This window comes from Engystomops pustulosus, chromosome 10 (genome assembly GCF_040894005.1).
Source record: "Engystomops pustulosus chromosome 10, aEngPut4.maternal, whole genome shotgun sequence".
NCBI lineage: Eukaryota > Metazoa > Chordata > Amphibia > Anura > Leptodactylidae > Engystomops > Engystomops pustulosus.
Window position 1 is genome coordinate 46720573 of NC_092420.1, and position 22753 is coordinate 46743325.

General features: G+C 37.0%; 1 protein-coding gene across 1 annotated transcript; it reads left to right on the plus strand.

Moving 5' to 3' along the window:
* The first annotated feature begins 15715 nt into the window (after nucleotides 1-15715).
* PTGS2 (prostaglandin-endoperoxide synthase 2) lies at nucleotides 15716-22547 on the plus strand. The gene is made up of 10 exons (XM_072127262.1): nucleotides 15716-15829; nucleotides 16270-16386; nucleotides 16472-16615; nucleotides 17175-17318; nucleotides 17564-17745; nucleotides 17869-17952; nucleotides 18049-18295; nucleotides 19135-19421; nucleotides 19572-19719; nucleotides 20774-22547. The coding sequence occupies exons 1-10, from the start codon at nucleotides 15778-15780 to the stop codon at nucleotides 21178-21180; spliced, it is 1812 nt and encodes a 603-aa protein (XP_071983363.1). The 5' UTR covers nucleotides 15716-15777; the 3' UTR covers nucleotides 21181-22547.
* Nucleotides 22548-22753: the final 206 nt, after the last annotated feature.

The following is a 22753-nucleotide window of genomic DNA, read 5'->3' on the forward strand; positions in this document are numbered from 1 at the left end:
CGCTAAGCATTGGGGCCGCCGGAGGGTGAGTATATAAGTTTATTGCAGGGTGGGCTGGCTGTATACTACAGGGGGCTGGGTGGGCTGGCTGCTGTATACTACATGGGGGCTGGCTGGCTGTACACTACAGGGGGTTGGATGGGCTGGGTGTATACTACAGGGGGCTTGCTGGGCTGGCTGTATACTACAGAGGGCAGGCTTGGCTGGCTGTATACTACAGGGGGCAGGCTGTATACTACATGGGGGCTGGCTATATACTACTGGGGGCTCGCTGGCTATATACTACTGGGGGCTTGCTGGCTATATACTGGGGAGGGGGGTCTGTGACCAATCCATTTCCCACCCTCAGCTTACAATCGAGTCAATAGGTTTTCCGAGTGTTTGGTGGTAAAATTAGGGGTCTCGACTTATACTCCAGTCGGCTTGTACTCATGTGCCACTTTATCTGGTAATAACTTTAGAAGGCTTTAACTTGCCCAAGTGTTTTTGAGTTTGTCTTTTCATGACATTATTATGTACGTCAAGTTAGTGGTAAATTTTGTTTGATATGTTTAGCATTCATTTATGAAAAGGTGAATTTGGTAAACATTTTTAACCCCTAGGCGCACCAGGACGTTATAGTACGTCCCCGGGGCTAGATGCTTAGCGCACGGGGACGTTCTATAACGTCCTGCTTCTGGCACCGGCTCACGAACGGAGCCGGTACCAGAAGCAGCGGCTGTCAGCTGTCTAGTACAGCTGACAGCCTGCGCTAACACCCGCGATCGGAGCCGGCTCCGATCGCGGGTGTTAACCCCTTACACGCCGCGGTCAAACATGACCGCGGCGTGTAAGGGTGTAAGCGCTGTGGATCGGATCCCCCGTGCCGCTTACCGGGGGATCCGATCCTCTGCCGGGCAGCTCCGAGGACTGGCATGTGCCCCGGAGCTGCCCGGTCTCCATGGCAGCCAGACCCCTTCCGGGTCTGGCTGTAAACTGTCTGAGCATGCGCAAGCTTGCTCAGACAGTTTACACTGCTCTACAATAAAATAGTATTGTAGAGCAGTGTATTGAACTTAAACCAGTGATCAGAGCATCACTGGTTTAAGTTCAAGTATGTATAAGTAAAAATATGCAAAAACAGTTAACACTACACATTATAATAAATAAAAAATTAATACATAAAAATATAAGCCCCTAAAATGTCACTTTCCCATAAAAAAACTTAATAAAGTATAAAAAACATAAAAACACAAAAAAACCCCGCATATTTGGTATTGCCGCGTCCGTAACAATCTGCATAATAAAACAGAATTGTTACTGGACCCGCACGGTAAATGCCGGAGGAAAAAAACGCAAAAAACGTTCCGAAAAAAGATAATTTTTAATTAATACCCTATAAAAAATGCTCTAAAAAGTGATTTAAAAAATGTTATGCACTCCAAAATAAGCCCACTAAAAAGAACAACTGTTCTCGCAAAAAATAAGCCCCTAACAAGATTTATCTGCCAAAAAATAAAAAAGTTATGCATATAAAAAGATGGTGATGCTAAAATGAATAAGATTTTCTCCAAATTAGTTTTTATTCAGTACAATTGAATAAAATACACAAAACCCCCACATATTTGGTATCCCTGCGTCCGTAACAATCTGTATAATAAAACAGAATCGTTATTAGATCCGCAAAGTGAACCCCGTAAAAAACAACCTAAAAAAACTCTCTCTGATAAAGATGATTTTTTATTAATGCCCTTTAAAAATGCTCTAAAAAAGTGATTTTAAAAAGTTACGCAATCTAAAATAAGACCACTAAAAAGAGCTATCATTCTTGCAAAAAATAAGCCCTTAAACAGATTTTTGAGGTGAAAAATAAAAAAGTTATGCATATGTAAGTCGGTGATGCTAAAATTAACAACAATTTTGCCAAATTACTTTTTATTCAGTAAAAATGGGAAAAAATAAAAAAATATATATAAATGAAGTATTTTCATAAACGTGGCGACCCAAAGAATAAAAATAATATACTATTTTCATGGTATGGTTAACGGCCAAAAAAAAAAACACATAAAAATTTTCCTAAAAATTGATGATTTTCATTTCCTCCACCAACAAAGAGTTAATTAAATCTCACCAATTAGCTATAGATGCCCCAAAATTATGTATTAGAAAAGTGCATCTCATGTGGCAAAAGAAATAAGCCCCTATAGGTCCTCATTAAAAAAAAGAAAAAAATTATAGCCTGTACAATGTGACAGCAAATCTGCTCCGGATGGCGCCTCCTTCCCTTCTATGCCCGGCCGTGCGCCCATACAGCAGGTTACCACCACATGTAGGGTATCGGTGTACTCGGGAGAAATTGCGTATCAAACTTTGTGGAGCCTTTTTTCATTTTATCCATTACAAATGTTTAATTTTCCACCCAAAATGAGTGTATTGTGAAAAAATATTACAATTTGCAGACTCCACCTCCATTTTGTTTTAACCCCTATAAAACACGTAAAGGGTTAACAAACTTCTTAAAAGTGGTTTTTCATACGTTGAGGGGTGTAGTTTCCACAATGGGGTAATTTACGAGTCTCGCTATTATTTAGGCCTCTCAGTGTCAATTAGAAACTGTGCAGGTCCATCTAAATACAGGTTTTGGCGATTTTACAAAAAATGTGAAAAATGGCTCCCAAATTCTGAGCTTCATAACATTCTAGTAAAATATGTGGAATCTGAAAAAACCATGCCAACATAAAGCAGACATTTGGGAAATGTAAGTTATGAATTTATTTGGGTGCTATGACTTTCTGAATCAAAAGTAGAGAATTTAGAACGTTGAAAATAAAGAATTTTTCAACATTTTTGCCAAATTTTGTTTTTTTTCATAACTAAACGCAAAAGATTTCATCCAAATTTTTAAACTAATTTGAAGTACAATGTGTCACGAGAAAACAATCTCAAAATCCCCTGGATATCTCACAGCGTTCCAAAGCTATAACCACTTATAGTGACACAGGCCAGATTTGAAAAATGGGGCCGCGTCCTTTAGGCCAAAAGATGCTGTGTCCCGTAGGGGTTAAAAAATTATCTATTTTCAAAATTCAAAATGTTCTTTTTTTAAACTGATAGTCTTACTACCCTTATTAGTTACTAATTAACTTTTACCATACCCCAGCTTTGTGTTGGCAGAATTTTATAAGTGTTCTTTTCTTTTATTACAACACTAAAAAGATCAAAAATCGAACAGTGTCACGCGTGTCCCTGTGATCCACGTCTCAGATTGCAGGCAAACCCGAGGCCCTCTCAGTGGTGCCGTGACCCCCGGCCCTCACTTACCTCTTCCCACTCCCTAGGGCGTGCACACCAGCTCTCGAAGATTTAGAGGGCCAGCTCAACACTCATAGGTATTGGTCACTTTCAGGGTTTTCCATAAAGGCTGGCTGCTCTCATCAACCCCTGCCGGATATTTGTGCTTCACTGCGTTCCTTGTGTTCCTGTTCTGTTCTCCCATTGTGAACCCGGACTGGACCCTGACTCTGCCCCTCTGCTGCCTGCCTTGAACTTCTGCCTGCTTCTGACCACGAGATTGCCAAACTTGCCTGTACCTCGACCATGGCTACCACCGCTGGCTAGTTGCACCTGTGGAACAACCTGGTGGCAGCACGCCGCAGCAACATCTACCCACATAAACTGAATAAAAGTAGAAAATGCATCTACGAATATATTGTGCAGTTTCTTCCGAGTAAGACGATACCCCATATATGAACTGCTGTCTGGGCACATGGCAGGGCACGGAACAGAAGGAGCGCCATTGAGCTTTTGTAGAGAAAAAAGTTTTCAGGTGCCATGACATGTTTGCATAGCCCCTGAGGCCACTTTCACAAGAGGCATTTTGGTTGCATTTAGAAACCCAATCCAAAGGTTCCAACTGCAATCGCATTTTGAGGTAAGATTGCATAGCCTTTGGATTGTGTTTCAAAACGCAACCAAAATGCCACATGTGAATGGGCCCTCAGGTACCACCAACCCCTTATCCCAGAGAATTTGTAGATTTTTTATCGTATGATATAGGAGGCATTTTAACCCCTTGCCACTGATGGGCTTTTAAAATTTTACTTTGTTTATCGTTCTCCACTTTCAAAAACCAATAACTTTTTTATTTTTCTGTGTACAGAGCTGTATGAGGGCTTGTTTTTTGTGTAGCAAATTGTACTTCCTAGTGACGGTATTTCATATTCCATGCCGTGTAACTGGAAGTGGAAAAACAATTCAAAGTGCAATAAATGTTTTTATTAAATGTTTTATGTGTTGCACAACTGCAAAAAATTGGCGATTCAGACATTTGGGCGCATTTTTCTATTACAGGGTCCACCATCATGAATACCGTATATACTCCGGTATAAGGCGATCTGAGTATAAGACGAGGTATCTAATTTTAACACAAAAAGACTGGGAAAACCTTTTGACCAAGGGTGGGAAATGCATTTGTAACACCCTCTAACCAGTATATAGCTAGCTCCTTTCCCCAGCATATAGCCTGCAGCCCCTGTCCCGCAGTATAGAATTTTTTATTGACTCGAGTATAAGCCGAGAAAATATTTTTTATTGACTCGAGTATAAGCGGAGAACAACTCGGCTTATACTCGAGTATATATGGTAACTTTTATGTTTGGTACTGTTTAAATTTTTATGGATTAAGAATTTTGGGACATGGTGATACCTAATATGTTGTGTTTTATAACTTTTTTCCACTTTTTTTTACACTGCTAGCATATGAACCAGTGATCACTAGTTCACACTTAAGGACTGAAATAACTATGTATTGCAGTGCATTAGAAGTATCAGCATATGCATGTGCATAGGTTGACCGGTAGACTGCTAGTTACTGCTAGGCACTGGACCAAGCAGGCTTTGCATCGGACAGACCCAGAACACGGCAACCCACGATTGTTTAGTTAACCGACAATTAACTAAATAATTTGGTAGCTTTATGCTTGCACTGGCCTAAAGAATAAAGGGGATATGTCATGTGGACCGCACAGTGAAAGACATGAAAACAAACCCTATAAGAAAATATTGCAACTACATTTGTCCACAATGTCAACATTTTTTCAAACTTCCTAATACATGGCATAGAAGTGCAAATAACAAGCGCTGATATAGCATTAAAAACTGAAAAAAATCTAGAGGGAAGCTAAAAATGCAAATGTAAAAACATGGAAAAACCTGGTCTTGAAATGGTTATTATTTATACACTTATATAATCCTTACATGTGATTATGTCAGTTCCACCAATCAAATGGCACTTGTTAGGCTACATTCACATGACATTTGTTTCATATGTACTGAAAAGCTCCCGGAATATAAAATGAGTGTATAAATGTAGACATATTCTGGCAGATCCAGAATATTCTGGTCACAGACCTGAAAAAGCGCTTCTAGCGTTTGTGGCGTGTCCGGCACCTCTCTACCTGCTCCAACCGGCTTCAATAAATCTTCACGTTTCGGTGAGTGACCCATTTCCTCTTCTTTATTTGGATTGTTCTTCGTATTGTTGACTGTCATGTTGCACCCGGAGTGCACCACCGAGTGAATTTTCAGACCCAGCATTTGTCATGGTGTATTGTATATGTGGAAGAGACGTAGTTGCCTGCTACCTTTTTCTTTTTGTGTCACAGAATATTCTGGCAGATGGAAACATCTTTTTTGATTCCTTCTGATAAGTACATGGCACACACTTTGGAAAACAAATAATGTTAAGGACTCAAAGTCCTGACGTCCCCTCCCAGACATTTATGTAGCATAATATGTAAATAAGGGTGTACATTCGTCATTCTTAAGTGTGGCAGGTTGGATGCCCCGACTCTGCGGGCCACATAGCAGCTACCATGGCTGCTGCCACTGTAGTTATGTCTCTGATTTACAGGATAAGAGCAGATTTACCTTCTTAACACATGTCTGCTCTTACTTTGTGGAGCCTTGGGGAAGCTGGAGGACTTCAGAAGAAGGTTTCTGGTCACCTCACTACAAAGGTCCTTCAATGGCACACTGAACACATCTATGCATAATGCTATGGTAATAAAAACCGGTATATACAGAAATAAACAGGATAGGACTGGTGTTCACCCTCTCTAAATGCATAGTAAACCCATGTTATCTAAAATGGTTGGTTTATTGGATGGCTCTCCTGGAAGCCTTGTGCCCCAGGTCATGTACACATTATCTGTATAATAACGCAATGCACGTAGCTGTCCCCTGTATCATCTAACAAAAATATCCAAATGATACAAATAGTGTACACCACTCCTTCCCCTGAACAATAAAGCAGCAATATAGTATCCTTCATTTCCCTTCATGTGTTGACATTTGTTTATATATTTGAATATAAAGATTACAATAATACATCCAAAACAGCAAATGATATGGCACTAGTCCCGATAATTTACATGGATGCTGTGACTCATTTGCAGCTACAGTATTTGCATATGTAGTTTCATAGTTTCATAGTTTCTACGGTTGAAAAAAGACACTTGTCCATCAAGTTCAACCAAGGAAGGGAAGGGATTGGATGAGGAAGGGATTTAGGGGAAACAATTCTATATAACATAACCATCAATGTTATTTAGGTGTAAAAAGGCATCTAGACCCTTCTTAAAGCTCTCTGCTGTCCCTGCTGTGACCAGCGCCTGAGGCAGGCTATTCCACAGAGTGACAGTTCTCACAGTAAAAAAGCCCTGTCGCCTCCGGTGATTAAACCTTGATTTCTCCAAACGGAGACAGTGCCCCCTCGTCTTTTGATTTGATCTAATCTGAAACAACTTACCACCATATTTTTTGTATGGACCATTCATATATTTAAATAAATTAATCATGTCCCCTCGTAGTCGTCTCTTTTCCAGACTAAATAAATCTAGTTGTTTTAATCTTTCCTCATAACTAAGACCCTCCATACCCCTTATCAGTTTTGTGGCTCTACGTTGAACCCTCTCCAGCTCCAGGGCATCCTTTTTATGGACGGTGCCCAGAACTGGACAGCATATTCCAGGTGTGGCCGAACCAGTGCCTTGTATAGTGGTAATATTACATCCCTATCACGAGAGTCCATTCCACTTTTGATACATGACAAGATCCTACTGGCTTTAGAGGCAGCTGATTGACATTGCATGCTGTTATTCAATTTATTCAATAATCTACTAGTACCCCCAGGTCCTTCTCAACAAGGGACTCTCCCAGATTTACTCCCCCAAGGACATATTTTGCCTTTGGATTATTGGCCCCCAGGTGCATAACCTTACATTTATCCACATTAAACCTCATTTGCCAAGTGGATGACCAAACATTCAGTTTGTCCAAGTCACCCTGCAGCCTATGAACATCCTCCATAGACTGTATTACACTACACAGTTTGGTGTCATCTGCAAAAATAGACACAGTGCTATTAATTCCTACCTCTATATCATTAATAAATATATTAAATAGTAGTGGGCCAAGCACAGAACCCTGAGGTACACCACTCATAACTGGTGACCATTCAGAGTATGAATCATTGACCACAACTCTCTGGATACGATCCTTCAGCCAGTTTTCAATCCAATTGCAAATGATTTCTGCCAAACCAATAGCCCTAATTTTACCCATCAGGCGTCTATGAGGGACAGTGTCAAATGCCTTTGCAAAGTCCAAGAACACAATATCTACAGCTGCTCCTCCATCCAGGCATCTGCTCACCTCTTCATAAAAGCAGATAAGGTTAGTTTGACAACTTCTATTCTTAGTAAACCCATGCTGGCTATCACTTATTATTCTATTTGATGTCGCATACTCCAGTATGTAGTCTTTTACTAACCCTTCCAATACTTTCCCCACAATGGAAGTTAAGCTTACAGGCCTGTAATTGCCTGGCGAAGTTCTAGAGCCCTTTTTATATATTGGCACCACATTTGCCTTGCGCCAGTCACTTGGCACCACACCAGACATTACGGAATCCCTGAAGATTTTAGACAGTGGTACAGCAATAACAGAACTGAGTTCTTTAAGAACTCTGGGGTGTAACCCATCTGGTCCAGGAGCTTTGTACACATTGGTTTTATTGAGCTTAGATTGGATAATGTCTACATTTAGCCAGTCTAGTATATTACAGGGTGCATGACCCGCACTGGCACCACCCAAGTCAGAAGTTCTCTCTTCTATTGTATAAACGGAGCTAAACAACCTATTAAGTATCTCCGCCTTCTCCTGGTCTCCAGTCACCGATGCCCCATTTTCAGAATAAAGGGGTCCAACCTGTTGTGACCCATTTTTTTTTGCATTGATATACCTAAAAAATTTCTTGGGATTTGTTTTGCTATCTTTAGCTACCTGTCTTTCATTTTGTATTTTGGCTGATTTGATTTCTTTTTTACAGATTTTGGTAAGTTTTTTGTAAGTATTGAAAGCCTCAGGTGACCTTGTAGTTGTCTACAAGGTCAGAAGTTATAATTGTGCGGTCACTCTGATAACTATAGCAGCTTTATTTTTTGTAACAATGGGTTAACTAGAACCTATATTTTTCCAGGCTGTACCATTTCCTATTCTTCTCTCATGAGAGCTTTGAGGCCAATTTTCAAGCTTCCATAGTGTTATATTTAAGGTAACTCCCTTCCTTTATTAGAATTTAAAAGGCAGTAGGAAATTATGAGTGAATGTGCCAGATATGACGTTTATAAATAAACTGATATGAGTGCTAACTGTTGAAAGGCAAGGATATTCAATCTGGCATTATTGTACAATTTTTTTTTATTAATACATGCATAGCAGTTCCTGGATTTATATAATTCAAAAACATTGTCCATACATTAATAGAGAATGGAGATATTACAGAATAAGTATTGGAATGTTTATCCTTGCCATTTCAGGCACTGTTAAGTATTGACATAGATTGTACTCTAGATGTATTGTCCCTTTTTTCTGCATAGTTGAGTTGTTGCTTAGAGAGAAAAAAGAAAAGAAACAAACTAATCCTTACTAGATGGTGTTGGAAGAATTGAGATACAACTATCAAAGCCACTTGTTAATTTGTGATGTACATTAGTACCTTGGCTCCTGTTACAACCTCCAGGAGTTGAAAATGGGAGTTGGTAATAATAAATAATAATTACTTTATTTATATAGCGCACACAGATTACGCAGTGCTGCACACAACTTGCCAAATCGCTCCCTGTCCCCAATGGGTCTCACAATCTAATCAGCCTACCAGTATGTTTTGTAGTGTGGGAGGAAACCGGAGGACCCGGAGGACAGCCATGCAAACATGGAGTGAACATACAAACTCTTTGCAGAGGTTGACACCTTCACGCATGATATCACAAAGTACCAAAATATAGATTCTGAAGTGGGCAAGCTAAAATGTTTAGCGATTTAACATTAGATAATAATAGATTATCAAGAATGATAAAGATGTGACTGGAGCACCAATATGTATGATCCAACTTGCAGTATTCCAAGAGTTACAGTGCAATTAATATAACGTACATTATTCTCATAGAAACAGTATTACTTATAATGGTAGTAAGTATCCTGGGCTAATTTCCAGTGAGATGAGGAGCAGATGATGGAGGAGCCCCAGGCGGCGGATCTACTGTCCACCAACAGTCCCACCAATTTAAAATCACTGGTACTTCAGAGAGCTAAGAAGTAATCCTCACAATCCTATGTGTTTCAGAAACAACGGTTTGTTAGCATCCTTCTTCAGTAAGATTATATTTAATGTGGTGTATTGTTACCCTGGATTGTCTCCATGTTTTCTAAAGTTGAATATAAAATACGGAGGTTGAGGGTAACCAGAAATCTCAACCTATGTAAACTTACCACAGAAGAATATTCACCTAACACTGGTAAAGAAAACAGTTGTTTCCGAAACAATTAGAATCATGAGGATTATGTATGCTGTTCTGTGCACCCATGATGTCATGGTGGGGGGACTGTTTTCCAGATACCTAATGAGAGTATAGCGGTTCCCCCCACCATCTGACCTTAGTTCCTTGGAACTTGGCCCAGAATACCTACCGAATCAGAAAGAAACTACGACTGGTAGACTTCTGCTATGTGTATAATGGAGGTTATATTGATCACTCTGTAACCTTATGTTCCAACTTGCAGAATTCAGATCTTGGTGCCCCAGTCATACATAATCCATGTTGTGTGTTAGATCTATTGCAGTCACGGCATGCAGCTTGTGCACTTCAGCATCTATGTGCTGGTACTTTGTGAGGCCACATGCAGTTATCTCATTGTAAAATCTATTAAGTGAAATGAAATGTGATAATACAGATTTTGCTAGTTATAAGTGCTCTTTGCAGTTAGACACTTTAATGAGGTGGATTTATTTAATTGGTAATAAAACTATGTGACAATGACTATGTCGTCAGTCCATAAAGTAAAGACATCATTGTTGCATCAAGAAGACAGCAACGCATTTTATTATCTCTCAGTTTACTTACTTTTCAGTATTATTTGTATACCTTTGTAGACATATAGATGGTTCATGGTTCTGAAGCTAGGGATGTCTTATAATAATTAAAATAAAAATTATTATAATAATAAAATACTACTAATAATCAGTAAATAGTGTACCACTGACAAATGTTATCAATTTATTTTATATTCATTTGTATTTAATGTGCTATAAAAATTCTTAGTAAGATTATAATATTAATGTACAAAGACATTTGAATATTGTCATTGAGCACACGTACTATCTCATCTATTACATGGATATATACACCCCCTACAGTATAATACGTGAAACAACTTTTTGTCAAAAAAAACATTTGTTCATTGTATATTTGGCTATCCAGATTTTATATTCATTTGGATTAAAGTTGCTATAAAAATTCTATGCAGGATTATAATTCATGTACAAAGAAATTTGACTATAGTCTGTCAGCACAGTACTATCGAATTTATTAAATGGATATATGCACCAGCTGCAGAATAATATGTTCAATAACTTTTTGTGAAAATAACTTTCTAAAAACACTTATTGTTCTTATATCATCACTAAACACCAGTTGAGAAAGGATTCTACAGAGGATCAGATACGTAACACTTGGGTGAATAAAGTACCCACTTCTTTTTATACTTTGTGTGCAGCCTATTTTTTCCTTTTTGTACTAAGAGGTGGAGAGTCAAACCATTGAGAAGGGCGAGCACCCGTAATAAGTTTTTCTAAAAGTGGTGCAGCTGTGAACTGGATTTATATAAACACCAGTATAGAGACATTTTTCACTTGTCAAATAATGAACATTTGTTCAGCGTTCATTGTACATTTGGCTATCCAGATTTCTTGTGTTTAAATGGTGTGTAACACAGCCATAGAATGTATGATTTCTCTGGTGAAAATTTGATGACAATTTATCACTTTGGGGCCTGAAATACTCTTTTTGGCCTGTGTGTAGAACATTTAGCACCTACCTGTTAAGGTCCTATGTTGAGGCACAATGTCTATTGGCTACTGGGGGGTTCAGTGATCATTAGCTATAGGACACACCTTGACTTTTGGCTACTGGGAACTTTGTTACTATTGGCTACTTGAGGTTCAGTGACTATTGGCTGCTTGGGCAATGTGACTATTGGCTACTGGGGCTCCATGGCCATTAGCTACCAATGGATGTATGATTATTGGCAACTGAGAGCTCAGAGACTATTGGCTACTACTTGGCCCTTGCTACATAATTATTGGCAATTGTGGGCAGCATGACTATTGGGGGTTGTATGGCTATTGGCTACTGAGTGCTGCATGACTTTTGGCTTTTTAGGGCTCAGTGACTGTTTCACTAGGACTAGAAAGGACTAGATTTGAATATTGCAGTAACTTACAATTAAAGAAATGCAAATATACTCTCCCAATGCTTTAACAGTGTTTATAACACTAGAAACCTGACAAACTAATTTGGATAAAATAACAAACACTTGTATAGAATTTTTTAGAAATTCGTCCTTCTCTAATAGGGATATATTACACTACTTTTTAAATTTTTCTTCCAATTTCCAGCATCATTGCTAATTCTTTTTATGTGTCAATTGCTCAGTTGTGTAGATTAAAGTGATATACATCGTAAATGGGAATGTCTTCTTCTGCAATAAAGTGAGCTAGCTGTTGGCATGGTTGCAGGAAAATACTTCAGTAACAACTGCATTATATAGGTTTCTCTAGTGACTAAGAGTAACAGATGAGGTGTCATTTTATATAGGTTTACTTTGATTCATACGTTCCTTCCTATGAGCTCAAAAATGATGTAAGTAGTGAAATTACAAGGCAATTATATCACATTGTTGTTCCGCCCTCTATTGTTAAACTTTCCCTGAGGATTCTGGCATTCCATGCTTGATATTCAGTGGAGTTTTAGAACTACTATAAGATATGTACATTCTTGCTTTTTCTTCATAAGATGCACTCTTTAAATATTTTTAAAGAGCTAGAGAATATTGACCTGATAGCAGATAACAGAGGAATCGTCCAGGTACTATTTCTATTGTATTAGTTGTGCTTCATTATATAAGTGGTACTCCATTGTTTAAGTATGTTGCCACTATTGACCTAACAATTAAACTTAAAGGAAGTGGGAGATTTACCTTATTTGTAAATCAGGTTTCCAAGTCAAGATCTTCTGGGTACATAGTGTATATTCAAGGTTATCACACATCACCACTAGAGGAACTCCTGAGCTTTACATCAGGAAATTAAAAGCAATAAAACAATGTTAATGCCAAGATCCTGTCTCATTTCTTTATCACATTTTATTAAATGCTTCCTATGATTGCACAAATATTTTCCCATTATATATATATCACAGAATATATTCCCATGATAATAAAATGGTTAATAATAAACAGATACTCAGTTTAACACCATGTTAAATAATATGCAGGCTTAGCAATTTCAGCTAGTGAGGGGATGAAGCATGGTAAAATATGCAAATGTTGCATTAAATGTTAACTGAAAGTTTTTTCTACTTGTGCTTTCTTAGAGTGGTTGAAAATATAGGACAACATTGTAAACCTTTTACCTCTCTAAATACAGATACAATTACTGGTTTCAATCTTAAGTTTTTATTTTAAATCAAATATATTTATACTGCTGGTCTTCCTTTCGGATGACATCAGTTACAGACTTACACAGCTACGTGATGGGAATGCACAGTAAAAAAAAGTTGAGAATGAACACTGACATGTATATCCTGGAGTTAGAAACTTTTGCACTTCCACTTGCTCTTATTTGGTCAGCACTTCCGAATTCTCTTCTCTTGCTTCATAACAACTTTTCACATGATTGTAATACTACACTAAGGAGGAGTAAAATCTGTGCCATGAATTAATACATACAAATGATGCTTAAAGGGGTTTTCCACTTTCAGCAAATAATTGATATGTGTAAGTAACAGTTATACAATTTTCCACTACACTTTCTGTATCAATTCCTCACAGTTTTCTAAATCTCTGCTTGCTGTGCTGCTATGGAAAACTTCTATGTTTTCTATGATTTCTATTAATAGAAATTGGTTAATTTTCGAGTGATGTCAGTTGCATGGCTCACTATTAGCACAGAGAGTAATCAAATCTGTGAGTTATGAGCACCTGCATGTCCATCACATGACCATAAACAGATTTCCATCCACTGGAAGTAAACATAGAAGCTTTCTATAGAAGCGCTACAAGCTGAGATCTAGAGAACTGTGATGAATTCATATAGAAAGTATACTGGAAATTTGTATAACTTTTCCTTACACAAACAATATACATTATTTTCTGAAAGTGGACAACCCTTTTAAGTAAAAATATATGATAAATATATCAGTATTTTTGCTTTATCTATGTATATTTTTAAATATTCAGGTTTATATTATACGCAGCCTGACACAAGGGCGAGTTAAGAGTTAAACTGTCTTTGGCCAGAAACCTCCAATTATCTTGAAACCTCCAATGCCTAATGTAGGTGGAACATTAGCAATTTAAGATATCTGCTTCCTGAATACTGTGGCAAGATCAACATTATAATCAATTTAATAGATTTCTGTATTTTTTTTAAATCAGTCTGTTAATTTTTTTACAGCAATTAAAAATATATAAGGTTAAGTTGTATTAAATATCAGTAGTCAGTAATACTGAACAAGCTGCAATACAAAAACTATATAATCTATTTCTTTATATTGCCTTAAGAACATATTTATGGCAAGCATGGGCAGGTTAAGGGAAGTGACATATAGCCCCAGGGATTTAAACACTGGAATTCAAAGCCTGAATCCCTGTGGCATGTAAGGAGCTTGACTAAGGGTGTAGTTCATGATGGGTTACCAAGGCAATAAAAAATAAGAACAAATAATCCTCCTTATTATGATAATTGCTAAATAATATTGATTCTGTATAGCCAAACTCACAGGAACCCCAAGAATAAATGTAACCCTTTTTTATCCCACAGATGTGATATATATTTCCCTTTCCCCAAAAGCATATGCAGAACTAATTTTATGTATCCCAAAATGACAGCAATAAATCATCGCATTTAAAAAAAATGTCTATGAACAAAATAATAGTTCTCCAGAAATTTGTTCCTCCCAAAAGGATTTAATAAAAAATACACATTTCATAACATAAAAATAACCCTCAAACAGCTATATGTACTAGAAAAGTTAAACAACACGACCCTTAGAATGTGACAAATAAAATCAGATTGACCTTTAGAAAAATATTGGACCAATGCTATGGGCGTATGTATCTAAATAAATTTGAGATAGAAATGTAAGACTTGTGAATATAAAGCCTTTCAGTTCTTGGGTAAAGGAGATCTATCTTCTACATTGCACAAAAGTTAATTTTCACTGACTTGTCACAGCACATGTTCTAGACACTTGCAGTTTCTAAGGAAGGCAACTCTATGGTTACAGCTTTCCTTTTAGTTTCAGGCTCAGAGGTAAGTAAACTGCTGCAGAATCAACACTCAAGAACTTATTGTTGGTGCTGATTTTAACCAGCATCTGTTTATGAAGATTACCATTGTTGGTGGTACCATTTTTATAGAAGCCATTTATTCAGTTAGTATGGTACAGTACCTATCAGCTGTAGTTAACAGGCTCTGGTGTTAATTCTGTGTGTGTGGCAATCAGAATTACTTATCACTTGTATACTAGAGTGTCGGATCCTCATTAATCTGATATTGATGACCTATCATATGTAAAAAAATTTATTTTGGCTTATGAGTTCTGAGCCTTTTTTCAGAAGATATTGAATGTCCACTCCCTGTGAAAACAAAAGTTTTCTTCCCTGTCTGTATTACCTCAGCTAAAAGGATATGTAAGTATTTGTAACCAATATGCCTAAATAAATATCCTCTTTAGACCAGGTAGCACAGGTGTTGTCTTATGCTAATACAAGTCAATAGATGTCTTTGCATTCCTTGTTTCCTAATGTCTTTAAAGGAAGAAGACAGATATAATTGCTGTGTACGTTTACATTACTAAGAAGAGGTCTTTTCATTCAGAAAAGAAACTTTTTAATATCACATGTGAAGAGAGTAAAGAGAAGACTATGTCTCAAGATATGTCTCGAAATGTACGTCGTCTTTATTTTTTTCTTGCATGAGTGTCTGGATGTCTGAATGGTTGTGACGTAACAAACTCATCAGCTCACGATCTGCACGCCTCCAGGGGAGGGACAATGCTTTAGCTGCAATATAAAAGTTCCAGCAGTCACAGACTGTGCTATCAGAGAGCACAGACCAGAATCCTAGAATTACTGCACAGACTACTGCTCCAGATTACTTATCCATCCACTGCTGGAATGATGTTACTTGGACTATTTTTATGTTCCTTCCTTGCTTCTTCTTATGCAGGTAAATGTTCATGTTTTTTTTAAAGTTTTTATATTAATCTTAATATTTTCATTTTGTACCTGAATGTGAACACTGATAAAACTATTACTGATCAAGTATAGAAGGTCTGCAATATAGAATATTTTCATAACTGTCAAAGCTTAAGATAAGATGAACAGTCTGCTTGTAGTGTGTACACGGACACAGCACAGCCTGGGGCAAATGTATTTTTTGGTACATCTCATAGTAATCTTCAACCTGTTGCTAATAGTGGTGGTATATGGGTAACTATATGTTAACTATATTGCTAACTTAAGAGTAAAAACACTGCCCCAAAATGTAGAAATTGAGATAACAATGTATTAATCTGTGTAAGCTGCTCGCAAAGTTGAACATAGAATAGTAACAGGAAAAGTTTATTCCAATGATATCTGATTTAGTAAATGTATTTGATCTTGCAGTCAACCCCTGCTGCTCTAACCCATGCCAGAACCGAGGTGTGTGCATGACTATTGGCCATGACAGATATGAATGTGATTGCACAAGGACAGGATACTATGGTGAAAACTGCAGCACACGTAAGTAGCCGCACTAATCATTCATTGTGTCATTGTGTCATTGTGTAGAGTAGATTGTAATCTCTATTCTTTTTTGTTTCTCCAGCTGAACTTTTGACGTGGCTGAAAGTTACCTTAAAGCCCTCGCCCAACAATGTTCACTACATCTTAACTCACTTTAAAGGCATCTGGAATATAATCAATAATATTTCATTCTTGCGTGATAGGATTATGCAATATGTCTTAACATGTAAGTAGAACTCTATGTTTATTGTTGTTTACATAGATACCGTTATACTAATTTCATGGACAGTCAAGTCTTTTCCATTTACATTAATAAACCTTATATTAATTATGAATATACAAGAAACACAGATAATTCTTAACATGATATACTTCATACATTTTGCACAAGACATAACTTCAACTTATTTACAGCTAGAATCCATTCACTTGAAAATGCAATATAAATACCATAATTCCCAGGCAGGAAATATACCAGACATATATATATTGAAAATATAAGACTATGTGCACTTACATGGATATTTAGATTTACCAAAACCTTTTCAATTATCTCTTAATTCTCTGTGTTTCCTAAGAATGAGCAGTATTGGGTATACATGAGATTAAGCCACCACAACTTCCACTGTGGGCATAACACGTGCTTATTAATAGAGGAATTGAAGTGCTAAACCATACGTTCTAAACCATATACAGTGTTGCTAAAAGCTGCCATTTATCCAGCGCAATGTCCAAAAATGATCGTGATTCCTGTTTTTAAAATTGCATTTCATTTCCTTTTACAGCAAGGTCTCACTTGATTGATAGCCCGCCTACCTACAACAGTCACTATGACTACAAAAACTGGGAAGCATTTTCCAACATTTCATACTATACTAGATCACTGCCACCAGTAGGAAAAGACTGCCCAACACCAATGGGAGTAAAAGGTATGTATTCTCCTTGAAGCCCTAGGATATAATGCTATAATATTTCGGTAAGGGAGATTTGTTATGACAAATTTATATCACAACCCAATATCTATAGTTAATCAGGTATTGATTGCTATTGAGAGTATCTATTTAAATCAGTTGAAGTATTCCAGTCATGTTCAGATCCTGAATCTCTGAGTGGCAGAGATTCTGCTTATTTATTGGTGTATGTTTAATGCCTGTTTCTATATTTTGTGTTTCAGGAAAGAGGGAACTCCCAAGTGTAAAGTTGGTTGTTGAGAAGTTTTTACTGAGAAGACAGTTTATTCCTGACCCACAAGGAACTAATATCATGTTTGCATTCTTCGCACAACACTTTACACATCAGTTCTTTAAAACTGACGTCAAGAGAGGTGCTGCCTTCACTAAAGCTCTAGGCCACGGGGTAAGAGCATAGAGGATTACATTTCATTTGTGTTTCATAACATTATCTATAGTTTAGAAAATAAAATTTTAATAACTATAATTCTGAACAGATTCAAAATCTAATTGTAAATGTACTTGACAGGTTGATTTAAACCACATCTATGGAGAAACTTTAGATAGACAATCCAAGCTGCGACTAAAGAAAGACGGAAAATTAAAATACCAGGTGAATATGTAATTTCTAAGTGTATACCAAATACATTCTGATTCTGAACAATTCTCTGTAGTACTACATTAACCCTACACATGTATTTTATTATAGATTATTGATGGTGAGATGTATCCCCCAACAGTGAATGGCAGTGGGGTAGAGATGCTATATCCATCACATGTGCCAGAACATCTTAGATTTGCCGTCGGGCAGGAAGTGTTTGGTCTTGTTCCAGGTCTCATGATGTACGCCACAATTTGGTTAAGAGAACACAACCGAGTCTGTGATATTCTTGTGCAGGAGCATCCCGAGTGGGACGATGAACATTTGTTCCAAACTGCAAGGCTTATATTGATTGGTGAGTTTAGAAACTTTTACATGTATAGAGAATGCCACTGGGTCATTCTGGAACCTTCCTATTCACACATTCTTGATCCTTTCACTATATGTGTTGGCTGGCTCATGTATCAGAAACCAGTCATAACCATGACTGCAACAGTTGTTGTCACCCTTATCTCTGCAGCATCTTTCAGCAAAAATGTTGCTTGCTAGTAGTGATGAGCAGACCCCCTAAGAAAATTCAGTTTTGGCTCTACCCAATAGACCCCAACCAGTAACACCTGTGATCGGTGCTGGCACCAATTTTGGGTGTTAACTGTTTAAATGCATTTAAATCACTGCAGCCATATGCAGCAATGATGACATAATCGGGGAGCAAGGATCCTCATCAAAATAGCCGCACCCTGCGCTGCCAGCAGGTTAGATCTGTTGTGCATGGGCACTAGAATTTAAATGCAGCTGGCAACTTAGCCAACAGCAAAGCCAGGGTGTGGTTGGGTGGTTGAGCTAAACACAGCCTCGATATTCATATGAAGTTTGTGGTCAGGCCCAGGGGATCGGGACCCATAAAGTTAGTTATGATCCCGAACTATATATTACCCTTGTCTTTTATTTAATTAAAATTCTTGCTACCCAAACCCCTAAGTTTACCATGTAGCACAATGGGTATTTATCTATAATACTATAATGCCATCTTTTAATGGCACTGCTTTTTGTACTAATCATATATGACATACTCCCTAACAATGATCTTTTCTAAAATGTCTGCAGTGCTCAAAAGTAAAGGATTTCATTGCTAACATGTTTACATGAAGTATATGAGGGATATAACACATTTTTCTAATTATCTTATAAAAGGTGAAACCATCAAGATTGTGATTGAAGATTATGTGCAGCATCTAAGTGGATACCACTTTAAACTGAAGTTTGACCCAGAATTGCTGTTCAACCAGAGATTCCAGTACCAGAACCGAATTGCTGCAGAATTCAATACCCTATATCATTGGCATCCTCTTCTTCCAGACACCTTCCAAATAAGTGACAGGGAGTACAACTATCAGCAATTTCTTTATAATAACTCTGTTATGCTGGAACATGGAATATCAGAGATGGTTGAATCTTTCACCAAGCAAAGTGCTGGAAGGGTGAGAAACATGATTTACACGATCTTCATATGCAAAATTATATATATAATTTATATATATATATATATATATATATATAGTAGCATCCAGGCAACATTCCTGATCTAATTAATTAATTGATAAATTAATTGTTTTTATTTTGTTATATAGGTGGCCGGTGGCAGAAACTTCCCTGCGGCTGTGTTTAGAGTGGCCATGGCTTCTATAGAGCAAAGCAGAGAGATGAGATACCAGTCCCTCAATGAATACAGGAAGCGTTTTATGCTGAAGCCTTTCAAGTCCTTTGAGGAGCTTACTGGTAAGATTTTACATTGCCTCCTCAGTACTGCAACATGGAGCTACTCAAGCAGAAGGAATACTGTAATTGTATGATTTTGTTTAATTTATTAAGTCACAGGGAGTCCTAGTTCGTACTAAACATCATTGTTAAGGAGTGACAGCATGTAGTGAAAACAATAATGCTGAAATCACGGACACGCATGAGAGATTACAAAGAACAGCTACTGCACAGATTAACCTTGTGTTTTCCAATCAGATGATGTCTTTAGAAAATCATACGCAATAAAGAGCTATAGGCCTTCAACATGAGACAAATTAAATGCTAGTGAAATATTTCTGTACCAAGTTTAAAAACAACATTTTCCCTAGGTATATAAATCAAGTGTTTTAGTATTTAGTGTTTTGGGATTTAGTAATAGATTAATCCAGATACAGTTTAGCAATGATTTATGTGTATTCTTGAATTTTCCATTTTTATATTTATCTAAAAAGTCTCAATATAGAGGGTTTAACACAAAGTTCCAGTAGTTATCTTGTACAATTGTGTGGCAGTTTTTAACATTTCCCATCATGTAAAGCTAGATATATGGTGCTCATACACAGTGTGAACAGCCTTTGAAATTGCATGCAATTGGTTAGATATTGCACGTGATAGGTAAAAACACTGTAAAGCTTTTGTAGCCTTGCTGCACCAATTACAGGTACTTATAGAGCATAATTGTACTTTTTCAGTCAGAATTTTTTAAATTGTATGTCAAAGTGTCTTAAATGAAAAATTTCAAGAGATTTATGGGCTATAATCTTAATGATTTATCCTAGTGGGGGTCCAACAGTTACCACCCTCACACATTAGCTGTGCTCAGCAGCTGATAAACAGGAATCAATAACCTCTTTATCAACTGCTTGGTAATGGACCTCCAACAATCTGATGCTGAGGACCAATTCTATGGATACATTCTCAATGTGTTAGCCCTTAAAACCTCTTTAAAATTACACAATTATGGCCTGTCACATAGCTTTACAGTATTGTAACTTTAATTAAATTCTGAACTAATAATCCAATTTTATTTTAGGAGAAAAGGAAATGTCTGCGGAGCTGGAAAACCTTTATGGAGATATTGATGCTATGGAGTTTTACCCAGGACTCTTGGTGGAAAAGCCCCGTCCAGGAGCCATATTTGGAGAGACCATGGTTGAAATTGGTGCTCCATTTTCCTTGAAAGGACTAATGGGTAATCCAATTTGCTCTCCTGAGTACTGGAAGCCTAGCACTTTTGGTGGAAAGGTTGGCTTTGATATTGTGAACACAGCTTCTTTGCAAAAGCTCATCTGCCAAAATGTTAAAGACTGTCCTGTTGTCTCATTTCACGTGTTAAAAAGTAAACTCAGTGCATCTGCAACCATTAATGCAAGTTCTAACTCTGCACTAGAAGAAGTAAACCCTACAGTACTACTAAAAGAACGCTCATCAGAATTGTAAAGGGTTGATAGAAAACAGCAATAACTGTCAGCATTGATAAGGAACCCTAGGAATTGTTACATTACACTCTTGACCGAAGTGCAGATGGGCAAATAAGTGCTGCTAGTAGATCTACCAACAAAGCTTTTTTGTTCACAGTAGATTGTCAGCATATTTTTTTTCATATACATGTTGTATATGTAACATTTCACATTATATACACAGAGAAATTTGGAATTGTTTTTATTTATCATTATTACTTTTTACATCATGGATACTTACAGAGCTTGGATATATCTTTAGTAATAACACAGCGGGGAATTTCATGCTACTTCCATGCTGGATTGAGGAAAAAATTAGTTTTTTCCAAAACAACCACTGTACACATGGTCTATTATGGTCATACTTCAGGGCATGATTTTTAATATGTCCACAACTTAATAGTAAATAATAAAGCATATTGGGCATAAATACATATGTTTTGAGCTACAATGTATCTCCATGGTTAGTGTTCTTGTCCACTGAGTAACCATCTGCACGGTAAAGGAATAAACATGAATCCCTATGATACATTATGGTCACACAATTTATGCAGTGACTATAAGGGAAGACAGGTTATTTTCTTTTGTTAACTGTATGTTTGATGCTGCTATATTACTTGAATCTTTTGCTGCTTTGGACTTTTTTTTCTTAGATGATGTGGTGATAGGCTCATTTTGTTTCTTTATCATGTGACACCAGCACACTGCTTTCTTATTGTGCTGTAACTACAGATACATGATTGTCAACAGGGGATTAACATTACTTGAAATTGCATTGTAAATGATAACAGTGCTCCAGATTACATAATATACAGCACAGATCATATTAAAAAGGAGATGTTTCTTTCTTCAATTCTCAATCTCCTTACATACAATTACCCCCTTTTGGTTTCTCATGGTATCCCCCTCTATACAGTCTTATCAATGCAATAGCCCTTGTTTGAATATATTTATATATAATATTTATTTAAGATGGAAAATGTTAATTTAATATTTTTATATGGAAAACTCAGTTGTGTTTTATTTATGTTTGTAGACGTTACACTGACAGAGATGCTTCTCTTGATGCAGGGAGAGTGGCCTCCTGGTAGTTGTCTGCCGGGCTGGATGGCTTCTCCGGTGCTGGTCACTGTATTTCAGGCTCCAAAATTGCATGGCAAGGAATACAGAGCTGTGACTCCTAGTTCCTTCTGTGTGATTATAATGCTATGCTAGAACACAAAACAGTTTTAATATATTCTGTTTATTACTAAATATTTATAGTAAATTATTATGTGGTTAAATATTTTTTTATGTTTATATTTTGTATATTAAATTATTTAAATAAAAAATGTATAATTCACTGTATTTGTTTGACATGTATTTGTGTTTGCTGCAATGATTGTTGACAGCTCCCTTGTTTATTCTCTACCATTGAATACATATGCATGGACAAGTTTACCCATCTATCCAGGAGAGTTTATAAAAACTCATTATTCAATTAAGTACATCACAGCCAAATGCTTAAAAGGGTATTCTGGGAATATGAAAGTCTTTTTTTTTTTCTTTTTTTT